Below are 20,025 nucleotides of genomic sequence, written 5' to 3'. Positions count from 1 at the left end.
TCCCCCAGCTGCAGGGAGACTTACTGCCCCAAGGTACTCTTGAAGACTCCTGTCAGTAACTAAATAACAAGGCCTCTGCGCTAGAGACGAAAGCCTCAGGCTGTACTACTTTTCACTGGAGCAGTCTCAAATTATATTTCACATGGGAGTGAGAATCTCATCTCTGTGTGATTAAATACTTGGTATCACTGCACAAAAAATTGATACACAGGCTACTATTATGAAATTGTTATAAAATATGTAATTCATTCTGGAAATCTCATTTTGAAAATCATTTTCTATTTACATTCAGAATATCTGAACATGCAGCCATTTATAACTGTGACAAACCCCAAAAGACCAAAACCTACACAAACTTACAGCAATGCACACATTGTACAAGTCAAATTCTCACCATGAAGCAGTAGTCTTGCAGTATATGTTTGTTTTTTTTTTTCATACAGCTAGAAAGATCTCCACGACTAGCTGTCACTCACAGGGGTAAGTCTGCTCCCGGCCCTGATGTCTATCCAATTCCTTAGTAGTCTAGTTCAGGGAGCTAGGCAGGTAGAAAACTGCTTCAACAAGTTCTTAACCAACTTGTAACAGGACTGATGCACTGTGGCAAAGGGAACGTGAACTGAGGAAGGGGAGAGTGAAAAAGCTCCTTTTTTAGTGACATCTGAAATGAAACCCTACATGGAAGTCAATCATCTATCACAGCTAAATGCTGTAAACAGGTAACCAGATAAACTAGCAGAGAAAACTGACCCAATTAAAAAAATATTTTCCAAATTAATAGACTGAGAGAGCTCAGTGAAGATTCTACTGTTCTCTAAAGACAGCAAGTGGGAGTGAAGAAAGAATTGCATCAGCCAAAAATAAAGCTGGTCAGATTGTGGAAGTATAATCTGGAAATACTCAAAGAGTTCTCCAGAAAGCCTTGAAAGCCCCATCTTAACATATTTATATAACAAGGTTAAAAAGAAGTCCATAGAACTGGAACAGAACCATAGCATGATGCCTCTTGTCAGACTAATTAATACACCATATGCAGACGACTAAATATACTAACATATCCATGGCCTTTATTCTTTGCTAAATAGCTATCATCTGCTCATTCTGTGTTTTCAGATTCCTTATATTCTCTTTAAGCCATCATTCCCCATTTCCTATTCTCAGATTTATGCCTTCTTATTTTCATCCAAGCTAACAGAATTTAAAATCTCACCTTGAGTAAGACTGCTGATCTACAGCTTAAGCAGATCTAAAACAGAGCTGCTATAGTAACCTGCATTCCCCTCTTCCCTTCCTCACCCCATCAGATGTCTATACATACAACTTTTTGCAGACAAGCACTTGCTTGTAATTACATGATTAATCAGTTCATGTTGCAGACAAAAATTAATACTACAAAAAGTGACTAATTCTCAACTAAGCGGCTTCTTAATGGGACAGCATAAGCATCAGTGCCAGCATAGGAAAGAGATAAAAGTATACAGGTGTAGGACTGCACTGCTCTCCCTAGAATGGCTCTTGTATTGCACATTCTAAAACGCAAGAGGCCTTAGCCACGGCTCCAAGCTCACTTTCATTATGCCTCAGCTGACAGCAACGCTGGCTGACAAAGCTCTGCATTTCCTGTGCCTAACTGCTGTGTTCCTGCCCTCTCCCTTACAGCAACTCTGGCACTTTATCAAGCCATTCAGTACACTGAGCTAATAGAAAACTATTTGCATTTTATGGTTTGGTTAGTTTCCTGCCAGCTTAGCTATGGAAGGAAGTAGACAAACCTGCAGCATCCAGCACTTCAACTAGCTTAGGCTGCTTTGAAACCTCCACCTTACTCAAACCAATTCAAAAGGCTATGTTGACACCCTTACTTATGGTAAACATCAAACAATGCACATTTCAGCTTAACTTAAATTGAGTTGGAATTGATTTGTATCAATTAAAATTAAGCTGCTTATGCCTGAACAGGAATGTTTATGAAGAGGTCTCCATCCGATTAACTCATTTTAAAGCACTTCTAAAGAAAATTGCAAAAAAATAATTTGAAGTGACCTTCCATAAATGCATGAATAAACTACTGCTGAGCAAGTTAGGCTACAACCTTGCAGCAGATCAGTCACTGATTTACTTCCTGAGCAAGCTTCTCAGAGCACCAAGAAATGCAAACAAATCAAGCAGAGCAGTATGTGATGCAACCCTTATAGGTTTGTCAATAATCATCATATACATTCTTTCTCAGAAAGAATTCTTAACAAGTCTAATGTTACAAGAGGAAACAAAGTTTCCTGTCATATAGGTTTAGAACCTTTAGAACCTTGTTGCACTTCTGCCTTACATATTGTATAACACCTGTTTCAAATTTCTCTTTTTAACTTTTGTACTGCAGAAACACTGTTCTCAACTAGCAGAAACTTACCTCAATTCAAGTTACAGAATCCCAGAGAGATTCATTCTAGCTGGCATATAGTGTGACCAATTATCATTTAAAGAAAATGACATTTATCTGATCAACTCTCACCAGCTTCTATATACCAAACTTACCAAACTACATGTTCATAAAAAGTTCTACCACAAATTCATAAAATAAAATAGAAAAAAAAAAAAAGGCTTATAGGTAAGTCTAAAGATTTCTTTAGAATGCGCATCACTTCCTCACTGACAAATAATAAAAACAAACCAAGAGTGTTTGGGTCGGTTTGTTTTTGTTCCAATGGTGCTGACATGACTTCTGCCCAACATACATGTGAAAGTTAACACAGTAATTAAAACAAATCAATAGCTAATTAAATAACTAGCTATTCTATCAATTCCATTAATATCATTCCATTAATTCCACTTCTGTTAGTCTTCATCTTTACCTTAGTGATATTTGCCCAGCAAACACTAACGAGCACTAAATCTAAACTAGCATTGTGATGATTCTGCCTTTTCCTTCCAAAACTTCCTTTTCAATCAGGGCCTGCCTGTAAACCGGTTCAGGGAGCTGTATGGACAATATAAAACATAAGACATTTTCTGCCAAAGTATGTTTTTAAAATCTTAGAAAATTCAAATGGCTGCAATTTGACAGGCATCTAAGAGGAGGTAGTGCGAGTACAATCCTGGGCGTAGGAAGGACCTCAAATTCCCCCTATTAGCAGCAATAAGACACTGACAAACAAGACCAAGAGGCAGAGCAAGGAGAAAGGAACAAGAAGAAAGGGGCCATAAGGGCAAGACTTTAACAAGACTATGACCTCTGCAGTAGAAATGTGAAGAATAAGTGGGTATGTGCCAGAATTTAAACAAAACTGTATTACTCCTTACAGTATAGGAGTACATTCCTATAGTTTTACAGAAATAGCTTTTCAAGTAACTGAGCCATAAAAGTCAAGTACAATGGCATATGGAAAGACATTTGATTGCAAATTACAATGCACTGAGGTGGACACCCAAGGTCCAAACATTCTGGTTGAATTGCATTTCTGTGTGCCCACTCCAAAAAACAGTGGGATTATTTATATTGATATAAGCAGTTATATATTAGGCTTTCTCTGTACTGAGACATAACAGCATTTGCTACAGTAGTTCAATCACATGGAAAAGCCCACAAAATAATCTAACATCTATAGCTCATGTCAGGCTAATAGAATGAATCCATGGCAGTCCTTGAAGTAAGTACTACTCACTGGACCATTTCAGTGGAAACAGAAATGTTAGTGTTTTTGTTTGCTCTGAAGGTAGTTAGGATTAGTTACTATAGAAAATGCTACCTTATTATGTTATTATTTACTCCTACATTGCAAATCTAGAAGTACTTCAAAGGAAATCAGTTATCAGAAAGATGACATAAGACGCTGACATTTTTTCAGAGACATAAATAAAGTCTGTTGTTCATAAAACAAAAATAATAATATTATGGGGAAGTGGGAGTAAATCACAATATATAATAAAAACTAGGTAAAAAATTTAAAAACTTATTAAGATATAATATTGTTCTCCATTAACTAGGCCAATAGCTGTTGCAAAAATTCAAGTCCTTACTCCAGATTTTGCCATGGCAAATTACACAGTTGCACTATCTTGTTTTACACATAATTCTTCTGTGCTATAGAACAGACAACATATTCCTCCTCACTGACCTTTGGATCGAGTAGAGATATCCATCCCCTCCACCACCTCCTGCTCTGCCTTTATTTCCTCTTCAGCCAAGCTGCAAAAATTAAAAGAATGAATCAGAACAGTGTTGGACTGCATTATTCCCATGTCCAAATGTATATATAGAAGTTTGAAAATAACAGTGTCAAACACAAGAATGTTAAGATGAAAGCAAAGGTTTTCATTTCCTAGAGTTTAGTCATGTAGGGAAACAGTCCTGGTCCACACGCACGCTGCATGTTACCTGTTATAAACATAACATTTTCATAATACAGAACACGTACTGAAGATTAAGACGAACAGACCCTGGGTTCCTTATACTTCATAATGGTCTCCATAAGTTGTGCAGACAGACTCCCGATCATGTTTAAATGTTCAGCAGCATCAGTGAACAAATTAGCAAAAGGAACAATTTATCAGCATGGAACAACTTGCAAAATTAGAATGCAACATGCAGTTCCAACAACTATTAAATAGTATAAAATATTTTGAAATTAGACTGCATAACAAAAAAACACAAATATTTATAACTTACTGACATCACAACAATTATTATCTGCAGCACAGAATAAATAGAACAGACTTGCTATCATTCAACCATTTGTCAATTTTAAACATCCAGTTTTATTTTATTTCAGGTAGGATTAAAGAACAATGAGATGGCACATGACAACTGACTAGCTGATATTCTGCTTTCTGCCAGTGACACCAGTCAAGAATACTTATCCATATTTTGCTAGTTCAGTAACTCTGGAGAAGGAAGTTGGAAGGGAGAAGAAAAAAACTTCAACAGTTTTTGAGAGCTGACTCTTATAGATGAAAGATAAAGCAAAGGATGGAAATAAGCCCAAACTCAAAATCATAGGCAAATGCAGTTATGGTGCCTAAAGCAAGTATCACAGCTGTCCATTAAAATTACAAGAGCAAAACAGTCAAGTAGGATGTAGACCTTATCCTCAGAAGCGAAAATTTACTGTCTAGTTTGTTAACGTAAATTGTCACAAATACCATCTACATTAACATGTCAGACTGCAAACTACTGCTGCTGTGGGGCTGACGGAGACTCTTCACCTACTGGGAGAGCTATTCTAGCACAGGGACAAAGAAAACAGCTAGAGACCTCTGCTTCAGCCACTGTGGTTAAACCTCCCTGAGACAGTTAATCAAGGCTCTGAAAGAACACTGAACATTTGGTTATATTTAAAACAGAAAAACTCTCCAGGTGGACAAACAGTTTATATTAGCAAGAGTTTTGTTTAAGTTAAAACAGTTCCCTAAAAAATGTAAAACTTACCAACAGAAAGACTTTTTTGACTGGCATTTGTCAAAACTACTTTTAGTCAGCTATAACGTACCAGAGGGGTTGGGCTGAACTACTTTCACACTTCTATACAGGACAGTTACACCAGCAAAATGATTACGCTTACGTGAATCAAGTTCAACGTATGGAAGACCCACAGTGGAGAATGTCCATCAACCCCACAAGCATTATTCTATATTTCTAATGCATCTGTATCAATAATCTACAAATTAAGCTGTTTAGAGTCATAAAACAACAAAGTGAAATCCTAGTCTGCTGTTATCATATCTCCCAACTTGTGGGCCTTGCAGCTCTTCCAAGAGCAAGGAAGGGCACCCATATGACCAGAGCTCTGGCAAAAGCATAGCAGAGCTGACCACACTACAATGCTTCCCAATTTACAATGCATGGACAGATCAACTTTACTTGCACATTTGTTGCACCTTTTCACAGAAGGCCTCCAGCAAGAGAACCTGGCAGTGGATTGCAGACACCAAACATTTCATGCACCACTTGCCTCTGCCCCTTCTCTTTCCAAGGGTTCCTAAGAAATGGAAAGGGATGGTCTTACAGGATGAGTTGACCATTCTCTTCCCATGGTGCCTTCTCTTCCACCCCCCGCATCCCTTTAAAACCCAATATTACCACCAAATTGTAATAAAAAAAAATTAACTTGTCAATATACAACAATATACACTAATCCTATCAATAAAGAGGTAAGTTAGCTGTACTCATTACCTGCTTTTAAGATATAGATCCAGGTTCAGCCACAGATCACAACACACAAATTACAAGACTGTTTGAAAAGTCTCAGGATCATTTTACACAGGTTGCTTCTAGCTGGTATCGACTCCCCAAACCCTGAGTTTATGTTCCAAAAACCAAGTGCTAATTTTAACTCAATCAGTACTGTGACTAGCTCTCTGTGCAGCTGTATGAACGACAGTGCCATACAGAAAAAAAGGAAATGGGAGTGCACTGCCTGTGGGGAAGGGGGTGAGAGGAAAGAGAAATAACCCCTTTGACAGCAGCTCATATTAAGTTTCATTAAACGAATCATGACATTACAAACTCACCCAAATGCAGCAGGTAGTATTTTGTTGGAAGGTGATACAAGGAGGATACAGTAGTTGCTACAATCAGGGCTGTGCAAGCCTGTCGGCTGGGAAGAACTGCCAGATCAATACAGCAACAGAGTAGCAGAAGCTGTTTGCACCTCCCTGACTGAAGTAGCAGTGGATGTTACACAGTTGACCCAGGAGTTTTGCCCCTGAGGTCCAAATCTAGCACTGGGGGAATATTACAGGCCAGGACTCCTCCACAATAATTGCTGGATGTAAGGTTTCTTCAGCTCTGCATCTGATTCTCCACCATCTAAGATGGGAAATTCAATCAGCTTCTTTATCACCTTCTAAAGCGTTATTTCAAATATATATATATATATATATATATTCATGAACAGATTAACAAAACATCTTAACATGACACTTTTCTGATGTATCATATAGAAGTCAGACATATGTGATGTCTGAAAATAGCTTCTCCAAGGTGTTAAGTTTAAAAGAACCAAAAATGCATTCTCCACTACACACAAGCGCTCTTCATTTCAGTTTGTGATGGTGGTACATATATCATATGCAAACATATACACTCCCCTGCTTCACTCATAACTAAAACATAAGTCAACAAATACCTGCTATATTATGAAAATTGAGCCTCAGAGAACAGACAGCACCTAGATTTTCTGTTACGCACCATCTCACTCGATTTTTTAAAGGTACAAACTGGGTTCTTAAGTATGTAAGAAAATTACTGAGATTATTCTGAAAACTTCAAAGAGTTGTAGAGACAGAGGAGCTAAATAAATGTATTAAATACCATTACAAAAGACACTTAAAACTCACCCTGGCCTTCAGAAGCCTCTCCCATTGTTTTAGTGCTTTAATGTACTACAGCTTGCACATGATACAGTTTGAATGGGGGTAGTGATGACTGTAATAATAATCTTGAGGGCTGAAGTTTACGCTAGCAATTCAGAGCAAGTTTACACTAACTTTTCCTAAGCTGAAAGATCTATTCACTTTTGCACCTCTCGCCAGTAAGAGCAATATTCTGAAAATGCTTTAATCACAAACTTCTGAACCCAGAAATTTCATTATCTAAAGATCTCAAGTGAAATAATTCAAGAAAAAAAGACAGGCCCATAACAACAGCCTACTATTACCCACAACAAAATAAATTTAAAAAGAGTGTCAAAATAAGCGCAAAAACATAGTTCTATGGAAACAGTAACTGTGTGCTCAAGTAGACAATTCCATAGAGTTGCATTTGGAAGAGATTTCATTTTTTGCAGGACTGAGAGCTGTTCTTCCAGTCAGGATGCATGACTCTCATGCATGTGTATCCTCAATGTGATGCCCTGAGTTTGCGGATCAGAAATGATACTGGTATATACTCAGTTAAGCACCTAGCTGAGTTTAAATCATTCTGAGAGCTGCCCTTATTTCCCTATTAAAATTAATGTACACAGAGGTACATATTTTAAGAAAATAACTGAAATTCAAGCTTTGCCAGTTTCACTGTCAATTGACACACATTAGTCATGTAAAACTTCCAATAATCAAATTGACAGGATTTACTAAAAATTAAATTTTGTTACTTAATGTTAATACTAACTTGTTTCACACAAATTTTAGCACATCTGAATGAGGGGAGATGGGGTGCAGATTATTGTTTTGAGGGATATCTGGGTACAAAAAGGAAAAAAAAAGGATTTCAAAAATACAGGATTTATTGGTCTTTAAATGCAAAAGGAACTTATCTGCAGGATACTTAAAACATTTTATCCTTTAAAGTAAAAACAGCTTTATTCTAATGAAATCCATTTTTTCAAATCTCAGAGCAATAGGAAAATCATTCCTGCATTTCTCTTTAGGAAAATCATTCCTGCAGCAGTAGTACATACCTGAAAAAATGTACATGAATAAAAATATTTAAAACTGCTCTAATTTATATTAGCTATGAAGAGCAATTAAAAGTTGCGGATGAACTACTGCACCTTGACATTTAACCAAGAAAAAACTGACAGATATGGAAAACCACTCAAAACAGCCAATGCCCACAAACACAGACTAGATCTACATATGGGAATAAACATGTTAATTTAAATTTAAGAGCTATATATTTATGGAATTATTCTTTTCTTTTTAATTAACATAAAACAAAAACTACTGATTTAAGACTATCAGCACTAAAGCTGAATTTCATCCTTCAGATAATTCCTGTCTCTCCCACATCACATTTGTGAGCAGCAAATACAAATAATGATTTCCAAAAACTGCATTCAATTACAAAAAAAAAAATGAAAAAAAATATTTGCATGCCATTGCTGAATAAATAGCAGCTTTGTATAAGCACTCACCTATAACAGTCTCTTACTCATCGGTAGCTATGCTATTTATGCAGGATTCTTAAAATGGCGTCTGACAGCACTGCACTGCCTCATTCCTGTACTGTAGCTAAAATGGTAGCAGTTTATTCAATAACAGTATCTCTTGTTTAAACAGCAGCGCTATATTCGAAGCAAGCATCTAAATATCAGAAATGGTAAAGTATGACAAAAGGACACCTGACATCCAAATGTTTAACTAAAAAGGCACAAGACAGGGAGTTCTGTGAAGTCACAGGTTACTAAGGAAATCGCTCAATTTTAGATCCACTCTCCGGTTTCAGTCTCATATTTTATGTTTCCTTTTGCAGAAGCCCCTGCAAAATGCTCAATTTGTATTATTAATTTAACATAAACAAAATGCTTGTTCAGCTATATGCATATAACAATGTTTAAGCAAGCTATCTCAGATAAAATGCAAAGTTTTTTTTCAACTTAGAGATCACTTAGAATTTTCATAAAACTTTATTCCTATTCAATGTACATTTAAACTAACTAAAAAAAAAAATCAGGGAAAAAATCAGGGAAAGGAGGGAAACCTTTGGTGAGACTCATTCTTTCATAGGCAATCAACTATAGAGCTCAGGCCCAAGCAAGGCAACAAGAACATTTAAAGATTTCAGAACCTAACAACTTAATTTGAGAACAATCATGTTTGAAAACATAGTTTTATACTGGATATATTAAGGATATTAACATCCTGTTACAACATAGCTTTAATCCCTAAGTATGAAACCCAGATGTCACAACAACTGCCAGTAAGGGGTTAACTTCCAAATGACAGACAAGTTCTATCAAAATAAAAAGAATTCAGCTCCTATGCAGCTATTTCTAAGTCAGACTTTAACCCATGCCTACAACATATATTTGTTAATAAATACAGAAAGAAAAAAAAAATTAAAGGGCCAAGCTAGATAGCCTAATACATTGGTTTTCAATTTGTGGTTTGCAGACCCCCAAGTCCACAGACTATTTCTAATGGGTTTGCAAACAATAATTAAGTAAATCAAACCTATAAACCTATTCTAATTGGCTTAAATTCACTAGAATGGGATTCATATGCCCATGAGAAAAATGTTAGGGACCCACAAACAACAAAATCTGAAAACTGCTGGCCTAGTGAACAGTACAACATTACATTTGGACAAAGGTTTATGCCCAGCCTTCAAGATATTTAAAGATTCAAATTAATACTCTGAATTCCAGACTGGGAGGAGGGGATCTTTTATTGAGATTTATCACTCCTTAGCCAATTACATTGGAGTTGCCCTATTACTATGGAAAATTGACCATGACCTATTTCTTTTCAGCTATTGGATCCACACGGCCAATACGCTTGAAAACAAAGAAAAAAAAAATCATGCAATACTGATATCCCACAATGGAAAATAGCTCATACAGAAGAGCCAAATGAAGTTGTGGGCACTAATATAGAGATATAAATTTCTGATTTTAGAACATGAAGTCCCTTTCAGTATACTCCTATTTAGTTTCACTTTAGGGGTTTGTATACATTTCAATACTCCTGCCTAAGAGTGTGGGGAAGTAGGGGGAAGTGTCACATTTGCAGTGGTTTATACTCTGCACTTTTTCCATTCTCAGGATGTTAAGTAGTGTCATTTGCTTTAAAAGTCACTGAGTTTTTTTCCTAACACTATTTAGCTTCCAACTAAAACAGTTTGTCAGCAAAGAATAAAAGAGGCATGTAGCTTTCAAAAAGCTACTGTTTTCATCGTAATTTATAATCCAGATCACTCCTTTGTTTTTCCCCCTCTGCATTCTTTGCCCAGCTAATTACAAAAGTAACTGGATGTTGGCACTAAATAATAATGGCTAATCATACTCAGCCTGGGCAATTCAAATTCCTCCTTAGTAGCCAGAAAATTTAAAGTGCAATTATACGATTAACTCCTAGTTACATTAGAATAACAGCCATTTACTATAAGCTGAATAAACCTCAGGTACATTGCTTCATACATGTTCTGTTTAATTGTGATATTAAGATCCTGTCCTGTAAAATCTTGAGTAGAAAATACGTGCTCTTTTCTTCCCCTGTGCCTATCGCTTAAACAAAACTCCCCATTCTCTGTCCTGAACAGTAGAAAACAGCACATAGTGCGTCTTATTATGCAATCTAGGAAAGTGATAACATCATACCTTGACAAAGCACCAAAAATATAAGAAATTCTTCAGCTTGGCTGAATTTGCTTTACTTAGATGGAACAAAGATGGTAGAAATTTCCAGAAGGCCTTTCTCAGTCTTGCCACTGCAATTGTCAATCTTTAACCTACCCTCTGCTTCTATTGGCTCGAGCACTCCCTGGAGCAGCGCGATTGGGCTGGTCTGTAAAACAACACTGCTGTCTCTACCTTGCTCAGACATCTTGCTGCAATGCAGACATTTATTTTTTTGTGAACTATAAAAGAATTATATCTGAGTGATTAAAAATAGTGAACTTCAACAGACTCATGATGCTCTGTTTCATTACATGAACAAGGGCAGCTTATACAAATATGCTGCACTGTCAGCAATGTGTCTGGAGGTGCAGATTTGAAACAGATCCTAGTTTAACAAAACCTGGGGGAGCCATTTTAATACCAGCTTTTTGATTGCAGATCACTTGCTCCTGCTTCCTCATATTAAACAAACATGATGTCGTACAATATTTAAGACTCACAGCAAACTGCTAATGTGTATGAACTACTGCTATCAAAATTATGTCCAAATGTAATTTCTGTTTTTAGCAACTGAAGAACAAAAAAACAGAATTAACTTCCTCACCAGGTTAGCACCTATCTCTATGCAGAAAAATGCAATAAAGGTGCATATAAAACTCCTAACACATGCAACTCAGTGGTACAAACCTGCAGTGTTTTAGGCTGCAAACTGAACAAGACATTCCTATCATCTAATCCTTTGCGGGGGGGGGAGGGGGGGGGAAGGGAAGAAGCAGAAAGAAGAAAAGTGAAATCTTCAAAGAAATACATTCATCCTGGCAAACAAGTAACCAGAGGTATATGGCTAGGTTACAGAATGGTCTCAAATACAACTTTCATAGAAGGCTGCGATGTAATTATTAGTGCCTTGTAACAGTCACTTGCAAAGCCACCTTAAAGTTTTTTCTTAAAATCATTAATGCATGTGGGTTACAACTACACAAAAATTACATTAAAAGCACCAGAGAGCATCTCTTCTCTGCTTTCATAACTGTACTGGTGTTCAGTGAAAAGCATTCTGTTGTTAAAACAAGCATGCAAGTGTTACAACTGAAATGTCGATAAAGGGCACAAAATGTTTAAAATTAGTTATAAATGAAGCAAGTTTATCTCAGATTATATTCCATATACTATCAAAAACACATGCTCATTAAGCATTATTTACTTAACTGTTTAAGATCATTTCACTGCTGAGAACTAGCACATTCATCACACCTCAAAAGCCTAAGGAACAACCAAACCGTGCTCTGCCCTACAAGCATGGTAATTAAGGATCTATGAACAAAGACCAAGTAGAATATTTTTCACTGGCCTTAGGTAAACAGGAAGTATAAGCTTCAAACTTTAGAAGTAAATTATATATATATATATATAAAAACCCCCAGTGCATTCAAAATAGAACAGTTTACCTGAAAAAGGTCCCTTAAAACGCATAGTAAACAGATCTCCAATTTTTTTTTATATGACTAACGACTAATGTTACTTCACGTTCTGGACTATATGACCCACTAAAAACAAAATGTTTTGAAAACTATTAAAAATGTTCAGAGAGCAGCATGCTGCTTACTTACCAACTGTTCAAGCACCCATCTCATTTTTCCAGTTAAGAAGATACAACAGGCTGGCAGATTTGAGAATTGATCAAAAAGGAATTCTTTGAAATAATTACGCAGCATTAAACCAAAAGTTAAAAAAAAATAAAAAATAAAAAAGGTAAAAAAACAAGAACGAATAACATGTATTACTGTCATGAACCACATATGATTTTATATCCTCTGGACTCCACAACACAGAACAGTGGCTGATACAGTGTAAAACAAAAAGGCACAGATAAAAGGTACATTAGTTTATTTGAACTATGTAAAATAAGAAAGCTAAGAGTTCAAAAACATTTTCCATAAAGAAACAGATTTGTAAACAGATGTATTGCTGCTTTTTACTGAGCAGCAACCTATTTCCAAAATCTGCAGCATAAAAACTCCCTTTTAAAGGAACAAAATATTAACCATACATTGTCCCTCAGAAAGAGAAACACGCTGTATTAATTATTCCTGCAAGAGAAAAAGTTCAATAATCATTTTAAGTTAAGATAAACTGCACAAAAAACATGATGCAACAGCACACCACCACCTAGGCCCAATATCTACAATCTGCCATTAGCACTTTTTGCTGATGTCTAGGTTTTTAAAAATCCCATATTTTCACAGAGATAACTTATCTTAGCTATTCCATTCACTGTTTAGAAAGGTAAACTTGCCTGTTCTTCTGTCTGCCATTATCCCTGCTTGACTCCCTGTAGGGCAGTTAAATGCATCTGCTCCCTAGCTTCCATTTTCTCTTCAGCAGGCATGTGACACAACAGACAATAGTGCTGGCAAACTGCTCAGAGACAGAAAGCTTCTTTGGAATACCAGGATCTTGATAAACTCTAAAAACACCGTCCTCCTGTGAAGAAGTAGGTATGCCAAGGCTTTGCCAGTCTGCAAAATAAAGCTGTGGCTAATGGCTACTAACCATGTGACCCAAGAAAGCAAATTTAAACAGTTTCAACTTAATAAAGTGCTGTGGTGTGAGTTTTGCACAACAAATCACAGAGAATCACACTCTCAACCCACAACTCATAGGTCTTAGAGAAAAAAAAATGTAAAAAGTAAGGCTTACCTCTGTGGATGCATTGTTAACACAGTGTTATGTCAATACTTATAAAACATGGAGGACAGGCTCTCAGTACTCACACAGAAAGGGCTTGGCACTTCAGCTTGATGATCTGTCTTCCTAATAAAAGCTAATCCTGGATTGGCTACTTCGGTAAATCCGAATGTAAAGCTTCAGGGGATTGGCTGAAACACTTCCTGAGCGATTATCTTTGTGCGGCTCTGGCAAGCAGGAGCCATCCTGCGCGCAGAGCAGGCAGGCTAAGCTAGGCCCGTCTCAGCCCGGGGAACGCGCGAGGGGAGCCCCGGCGCGGGCTGCCCGCACCAAACGCCCAGATTTTCACGCAGAGGGCAGCGATCACAAGCTGCCTGCCCGAGCAGATGTGTTTCAACGTGTCCCTGCTGAAGGCATTTGGGTATTTTAAGCCTGCGGAAGGGAGAGTTTGCCCAGGTCACAAAAGCGATTCTTCCTAAATGAAAAGCTAAATTCGCTGCGCGGCTGTTCTGCAGTGCGGCTCGGAGGGAGAGACAGGCTCTGCAAAGGAAAGGAAATGCTGAAACTGAACAGACACAGGACTGGGCAAAATTAAATACTGAAATTTTAGAGAGAATGCTCCTATCCCAGAATATAAATATGTTAATACCTACTGTAGCAACCATACACCTACAATGTAATTTCTTTAGACACTGTGTAGTTTAGATACTAAGTGAAATGTTAAATAAAAAAAAGATCACATCTGATTTCCACAAAAAAACTATACAAAACCTATTGGTATTGCATTAGCAAATACAGTGCTGGCATTCAATGCATGCTTTCCCTGTTCACAAAAATGCTGCAGAGGCAAATCAAAAATCTCGGTATGGCAGCAGATACTGTATTCTCCGGTTCCCCCCCTCCCCGGCCCCCACCTTTCGGCCTCTGCTAAGGCTGTCAGTTAAACAAAAATCTGACTTCCGTGTGAGTCGGCTGCAGCTGCAGCTTCCTGTCTATTAACCCTGTAGGAGTTGGCACTTTTTAGGACATGGGCCCTGAAAACAAACAGATTTCTCTACGTGGTACAGCATCAGCGTGTTTTCACACAAACAGCAGTTTAATGCTTCGTATTTTTTGCTTTAGCTTTTATCTTCTTCTAAAGATCTGCAAATGAAACAGAACGAGAAAAGGGCATGTAATCTTGAATTAAAATACAGTGCATCTGAACAACCAGTTTGATCTTGGGCCAATTCCCAAGCATCATATTCAAAAATGCTTTCATTTCTTTCTTCAAAACCCTGTGATTCAGTTTATTTTCCTAATGCAGTGAAAGTAGGAGTATTTATCACTAAGCCAAGAAGGAAGAAAGCCGTATCTCTAGACGGACATTTTAAAGGCCAAATTTTTAGAAAGGCCCCGACCAGCCTTTACATTTTTATGTGTATGTACATTGTATTTGTATGTGCTACATTTGTTAAGTAGTTAGGCATTATTCTACAGCCATCAGCAAATTACAATGGACGCTGCAGATGAAAAAGCTGATTCTGAAACATGTTGCCTTTTATCAGAGAATTATTTATGCAGAAAAAAGTTATAGAGAGATTTAATATTAATATAGTATTTAGCAAATAACAAGCTAAAATAACTAAAGCAAAACACACTACTCAATTGATTTGATGCAGAATCTAGGATAGTGCAAAAGCAACATAGAAAACCGTCTCTAACTTTACCTGAGTGCTAATGATCCCCCAAAAATAAAAATAATCCCCTCCTCCAGCTTCCACCAGCGCCTTTCACGATTTGACCATTTTAACACACAAACCTCTTTGCTTGTGAACTGACATGACTCATACCCATGCAGCTCAATAACGTTAATAATCCTACTCTGCATTGTGCCATACTGAATTCAGATCATCTCAGAGAAACTGCCAAACCATCATATCACTCTGCTTATAATTTTTTGTGTATTTGAGCCTTAGTCTGCACCAGTGGCTTAAGAGCCCAGGGTATAAACGTTCATCTCATAAGTAATTCTGTAGCCCCCGCTGGAAGCATTTTCCCTTTTTAGCTTTGGCACCATTTTTCAGGGCAGAGAGCAGGAAGGCTCATGGATTACACTGGCAGTTTGTTCTGTTTTAGGAATGTAGCTGCTATAAAGGGAATCGTACAGACCACTACAGCAGCAAGAACACACTGGAACTGCATGACATTGAACACTTGCGGCTGTTTTAATAGTTCAGACGATTCAAGATAGCTTATTTTTTTACTGTAGATCTAAAATCCTGTGCCACTCACAAAACAAACATAAGCTTCTAATGCAAAGACACCCAAATTTTGATTTTCCAAGAAGTAAATGTATGTTAGAGAGGAATATCGCCATTTAATATTTACTCCCATTGACTGTTTCACTCTAATATTATTCTATCCAAAAAAACTAAAATCCTAATCCCTATGAAACACAGCAAGGGAGTAAAACCAAACACAGAGTATTTGTCAATGCTTTGTGCTAACCAAGACCCGGCTCTGGGAATGCAGTAATGCTGATGGTGACTGGGAACTCTGCCAAACTGACACGCTTGGACCTAAGGGAAAGAATCAGCATGAAGCAGACGGAAGCAGAAGCTGCCCTAGAAAGGGTCTAAGGTCCTATCCTCTTCATTCAAGAAAATGGTGGCCCAAATACACACCAAAAGTTTACAAACCTTCAGTCATTAGCTGCAGAACAGGGACAAAAAAAATAGAAAGTGTATCAGACAAAATATAGCAATTGTATCTTCAGCCACTGGGTTACTCTGCTAAAATTAACAAAAGAAGTCTATCTGCTCCTTTAGAAACAAATCGGGGAGAAAGCTTGAACTTTCATCCTGTTTTCTTGCCCATACGCACATTTTAAACAGGAGGTACAAATCCTGTAAAACAATACACAGGTACTTGTGGCAAACTGGGTGGATTCTTTCAACAGAAAGCCACAATTAATGCATTTCCTACTGCAGCCTGAGCAGTTCTTTTACACAGGAGTGGTGAATTTTTTTGGAGGGGGAAGGGAAGGAAGAGAAAACAAAGGAGAGAGAGGGGAAGCTAAAAAGCTTTGTTAAAGCAGAAAAGAGGGCGGAGAGATTAGATTAGCTAGTATTTGACCTTTTCAATGCTTTGGAGATGTTAAGAAACAACAGGGGTTTAAAGCAGAAAAAAAAAAGAAAAAGAAAGAAAACCAAGAAAAGACGGAAAGCAAGAATACAGTCACAATAAATTAAAAGACAACAGTGTTAAAAGTGCAACCTACTATATTTAGGGTCCTTTGCAAATAACTGCACCATTGTGCAAAATCTGCAAGAAGACACATCCACCAAGCATCACTGCCAAAAGACAGGCAGAAAACAATGTTATAAGGAACTATACTACTTAACACACACCGAAAAGCCCCCAAATTAAATAAACACTAGTTTGAAGAGGCAGTTTGTATATAAGGCCTATAAAGGAACCCACAGAGAATAAAAAACACCATGGGGTGAAAACACCATTGGCAAAGAGGGAACAGTAGATAATGGACAAAAGTCCAACTTCCAAGGGTAACATTTTGGACAGATAGGCAAAAGGAAAGGAGGAAAGCCATATTCCCTAAGAACAATTGGAAAATGGTGGGGTTGGGGGGGAGAGAGAAAAAGTGTATTAGTGGCTTATAGCTTGGCCCCAGATTTCCAAATGACCGAGAATCCTAATTTCTAGAATGTTATTTTAATTCAGTTCCTTTCCTCCCTTTAAGAAGTTTGTTACACCTTCTCTCCTTAATTCTGAATCTGCCAAGGTATCATTAATAGCTTGGAGTCCACGGGATATGACTACCACCTGATATAGAATCCAACAGCAACGATCTAGAAAAAGAGTACTTGAATGCTGGATGCTGAGCACACTGCCTAAGAAGGTTGGTAATCTGTAAATTATCAAATGCTCTAACGGAGAACATGTTTATGCCAAGTTAACTGATCTAAGCTTATAAAGGGCTTTGTGGCCAGATGCACGCATGCATTTGTCCTGGTGAACAGTATCTTTGAATACTTCTGCTTCAGTTTATTTGTTCTGACTCACACTGATCACTCATTGTCTGCAGATTGAAAAAGCTGATTTTGTTTATAATACACACTGAATATCTGGTGTTACGAAAGTCTTCTTGACAGCCATTTTTAGTACACTGCCTAATGTATTTCATGTACATTTCCTCCTAAAAGAAATCTCGATTCATGTTCTGTCAAAAATACCTTAATAAAACAAAAGCCTCCCTGAGCTTTTTGTTTTAGTTTGGTTAACAGACCATGTCATCTTAAGGCATAACCCATGCTTTTCAGCCTTTTCACCCACAGTTTGAAATGATCTCTCCAAGATTCAACAGCTAGCAGCAAGGCTATAAGATACCCTGCACAAAACAGTATTTTCATTATTATATATTTAAATTATATGTTCTATATGAAAAATCTAGCATATACTTCATATCCTATTTCATCTGCAAACAAATACTTTTTCAGATACCTGGAGAGCAGCTGTGGGACATATATTGCAGATACATGTTGTAGATATACTGCATGCCCAACCTAAAGCACATTCACCATGCAGTTGAACTGCACCTGCAGCACAAGTGGAATTATCACACACACTCTGATATGTGATAACCTGGTAACACGTCCAACCCATTCACCAGACAGATTTGTGGGTATAGAGCTGTAGAGATCCTGCATGAGAATTACATACAAAATCCGGAAAGCAGTCTGTGTTGTAGCAAATGAGTCTAATTCCAAGTGTGAGAGATTCCTCATTCAGTGCTTATTCTGACCTTGCATTCTTCCCAAGACGACAGACTCTACTATTAAGGAAGAATTACCCGGGAATGCCTATGAATAACACTAAACCCTCTGTTAAACCCACTGCCATGGTGTCTTTTTCTTTTCTCATTTTCCACCTGCAATCAGGAATCGATTGGTTATTATTTTCTTATACAAGACACTAAAACAAAAGCTGGTTATCTTACAGAAGACACTCTCAGGTAAAGCTTGAACAAAATATTAAAAGTGATGGAATTACAAAAATACTGTTGCTGGAATACTTGTCCTCTCTTCTAGACCGAGAACTCCTCACAACCCAGCACTGCGCATCTAGACAATATCACTCTTATTTTTCAGCTTTCTGTTCCTAAACACAGTAAATTTACAGTCTGACCTCAGGTTTAAGGCTCTGCATACTCACACCTCTTTCTCCTTCCTATCAGCTATTTCCATTGCTATACTCATCTCCTTTTTATACTCTGATTTGCCTTTCACCAAAGTCTATTTCTTTTTCCATTACAAAAACACAAGCAATCACTTTCACAAAGGCTTAACTCACAGTTTCACAAACATTTACTCTACCAAAAATACCAGCTTAAGCATCTCAACATCCCTCCCAGCCACAACAGTTCATTCAGACACACAACTAGCAGAACTTTTTGCATGGTTATGTAGAACAGGATTAGTGAATTAAACATTTCTTTTTTTTTTTTTAATCTACTTGATTACCTTTAACCCAAGACAGGCAATAATATACAATAGTTCACATTGCTGCTACAAAAACTTTTAAAGTACATGACTGAGAGAGCAGAAATTAGCAACTGAAGATAACTTAAACCATCATGGTGAAGCACTGTATTTAAATTTCTGTTTTACAGAATCCTTCTTACTATCTCGGTGTTTTTCATACTTAAATGACACTACAGATCTGTCCTTGCCTCTCCAAAATTGGTGAAAGGTCAGGAGGAAAGAAAGTGTTTGAAATATAATCACATCTCTGAGAAGAAGCAACACCTAGCTATGACCTTGGGTGTTAACTAGGTACACAGTCTCAGCTATGAGACTTACTCATTATTAACTGAACTTCAGTACATTTTTTAAAGCCACAATATCCTTGGATGACTTTAGAGTATACAGATATCATAGTTCACAGTATTCAAAGGTGACAACATTTCAACCACATAAGAACCTATTTTAACACCACATTTAAGACTGCATTGCCTTCACTATGGTAAAAAGTATTTAAAATACAAGAAAAAACTATAGTGACAATACTGATTTTAGGATGCAATCCAAGATAAAGTAGATGACTAGACAAAGCCTGCCAAAAGAAATGTTGTCAACCCCACCAAGTCAGTCCAAAGTAGATTCTATTACTTCCTTGACCACTAGTGGATATCCCATGCTTGTAAATCTTACACAAAAGGTAACAAATACATGAAGATAAGAATATGCTTTCTAAACTGCAAATTTATCAAAACACGGCATTA

The 20,025-nt window shown here is 37.3% G+C and overlaps 1 protein-coding gene across 4 annotated transcripts in view; it reads right to left on the bottom strand.

The window, feature by feature from the left end:
• The window catches only part of ZMYND8 (zinc finger MYND-type containing 8), a 48,549-nt gene extending 34,728 nt beyond the window's left edge, over positions 1 to 13,821 (bottom strand). For all 4 annotated transcript variants that reach the window (XM_010218495.2, XM_010218539.2, XM_010218490.2 and 1 more), the window contains exons 1-2: positions 13,755 to 13,821; positions 4,113 to 4,183 (exon numbers count right to left, since the gene is read on the bottom strand). In XM_010218495.2, coding sequence (XP_010216797.2) covers positions 4,113 to 4,183; positions 13,755 to 13,768 — 85 coding nt within the window. In that variant the 5' untranslated portion in view covers positions 13,769 to 13,821. The remainder of the gene's footprint in view (positions 1 to 4,112; positions 4,184 to 13,754) is intronic.
• Between the last annotated feature and the right edge of the window lie 6,204 nt (positions 13,822 to 20,025).

Source organism: Tinamus guttatus, unplaced genomic scaffold, assembly GCF_059628265.1.
Source record: "Tinamus guttatus ecotype Peru unplaced genomic scaffold, ASM5962826v1 Tinamus_guttatus_pri_ptg000027l, whole genome shotgun sequence".
Taxonomy (NCBI): domain Eukaryota; kingdom Metazoa; phylum Chordata; class Aves; order Tinamiformes; family Tinamidae; genus Tinamus; species Tinamus guttatus.
Note: the sequence above shows the minus strand (reverse complement) of the source record. Positions and strands in the feature narration are given on the sequence as shown.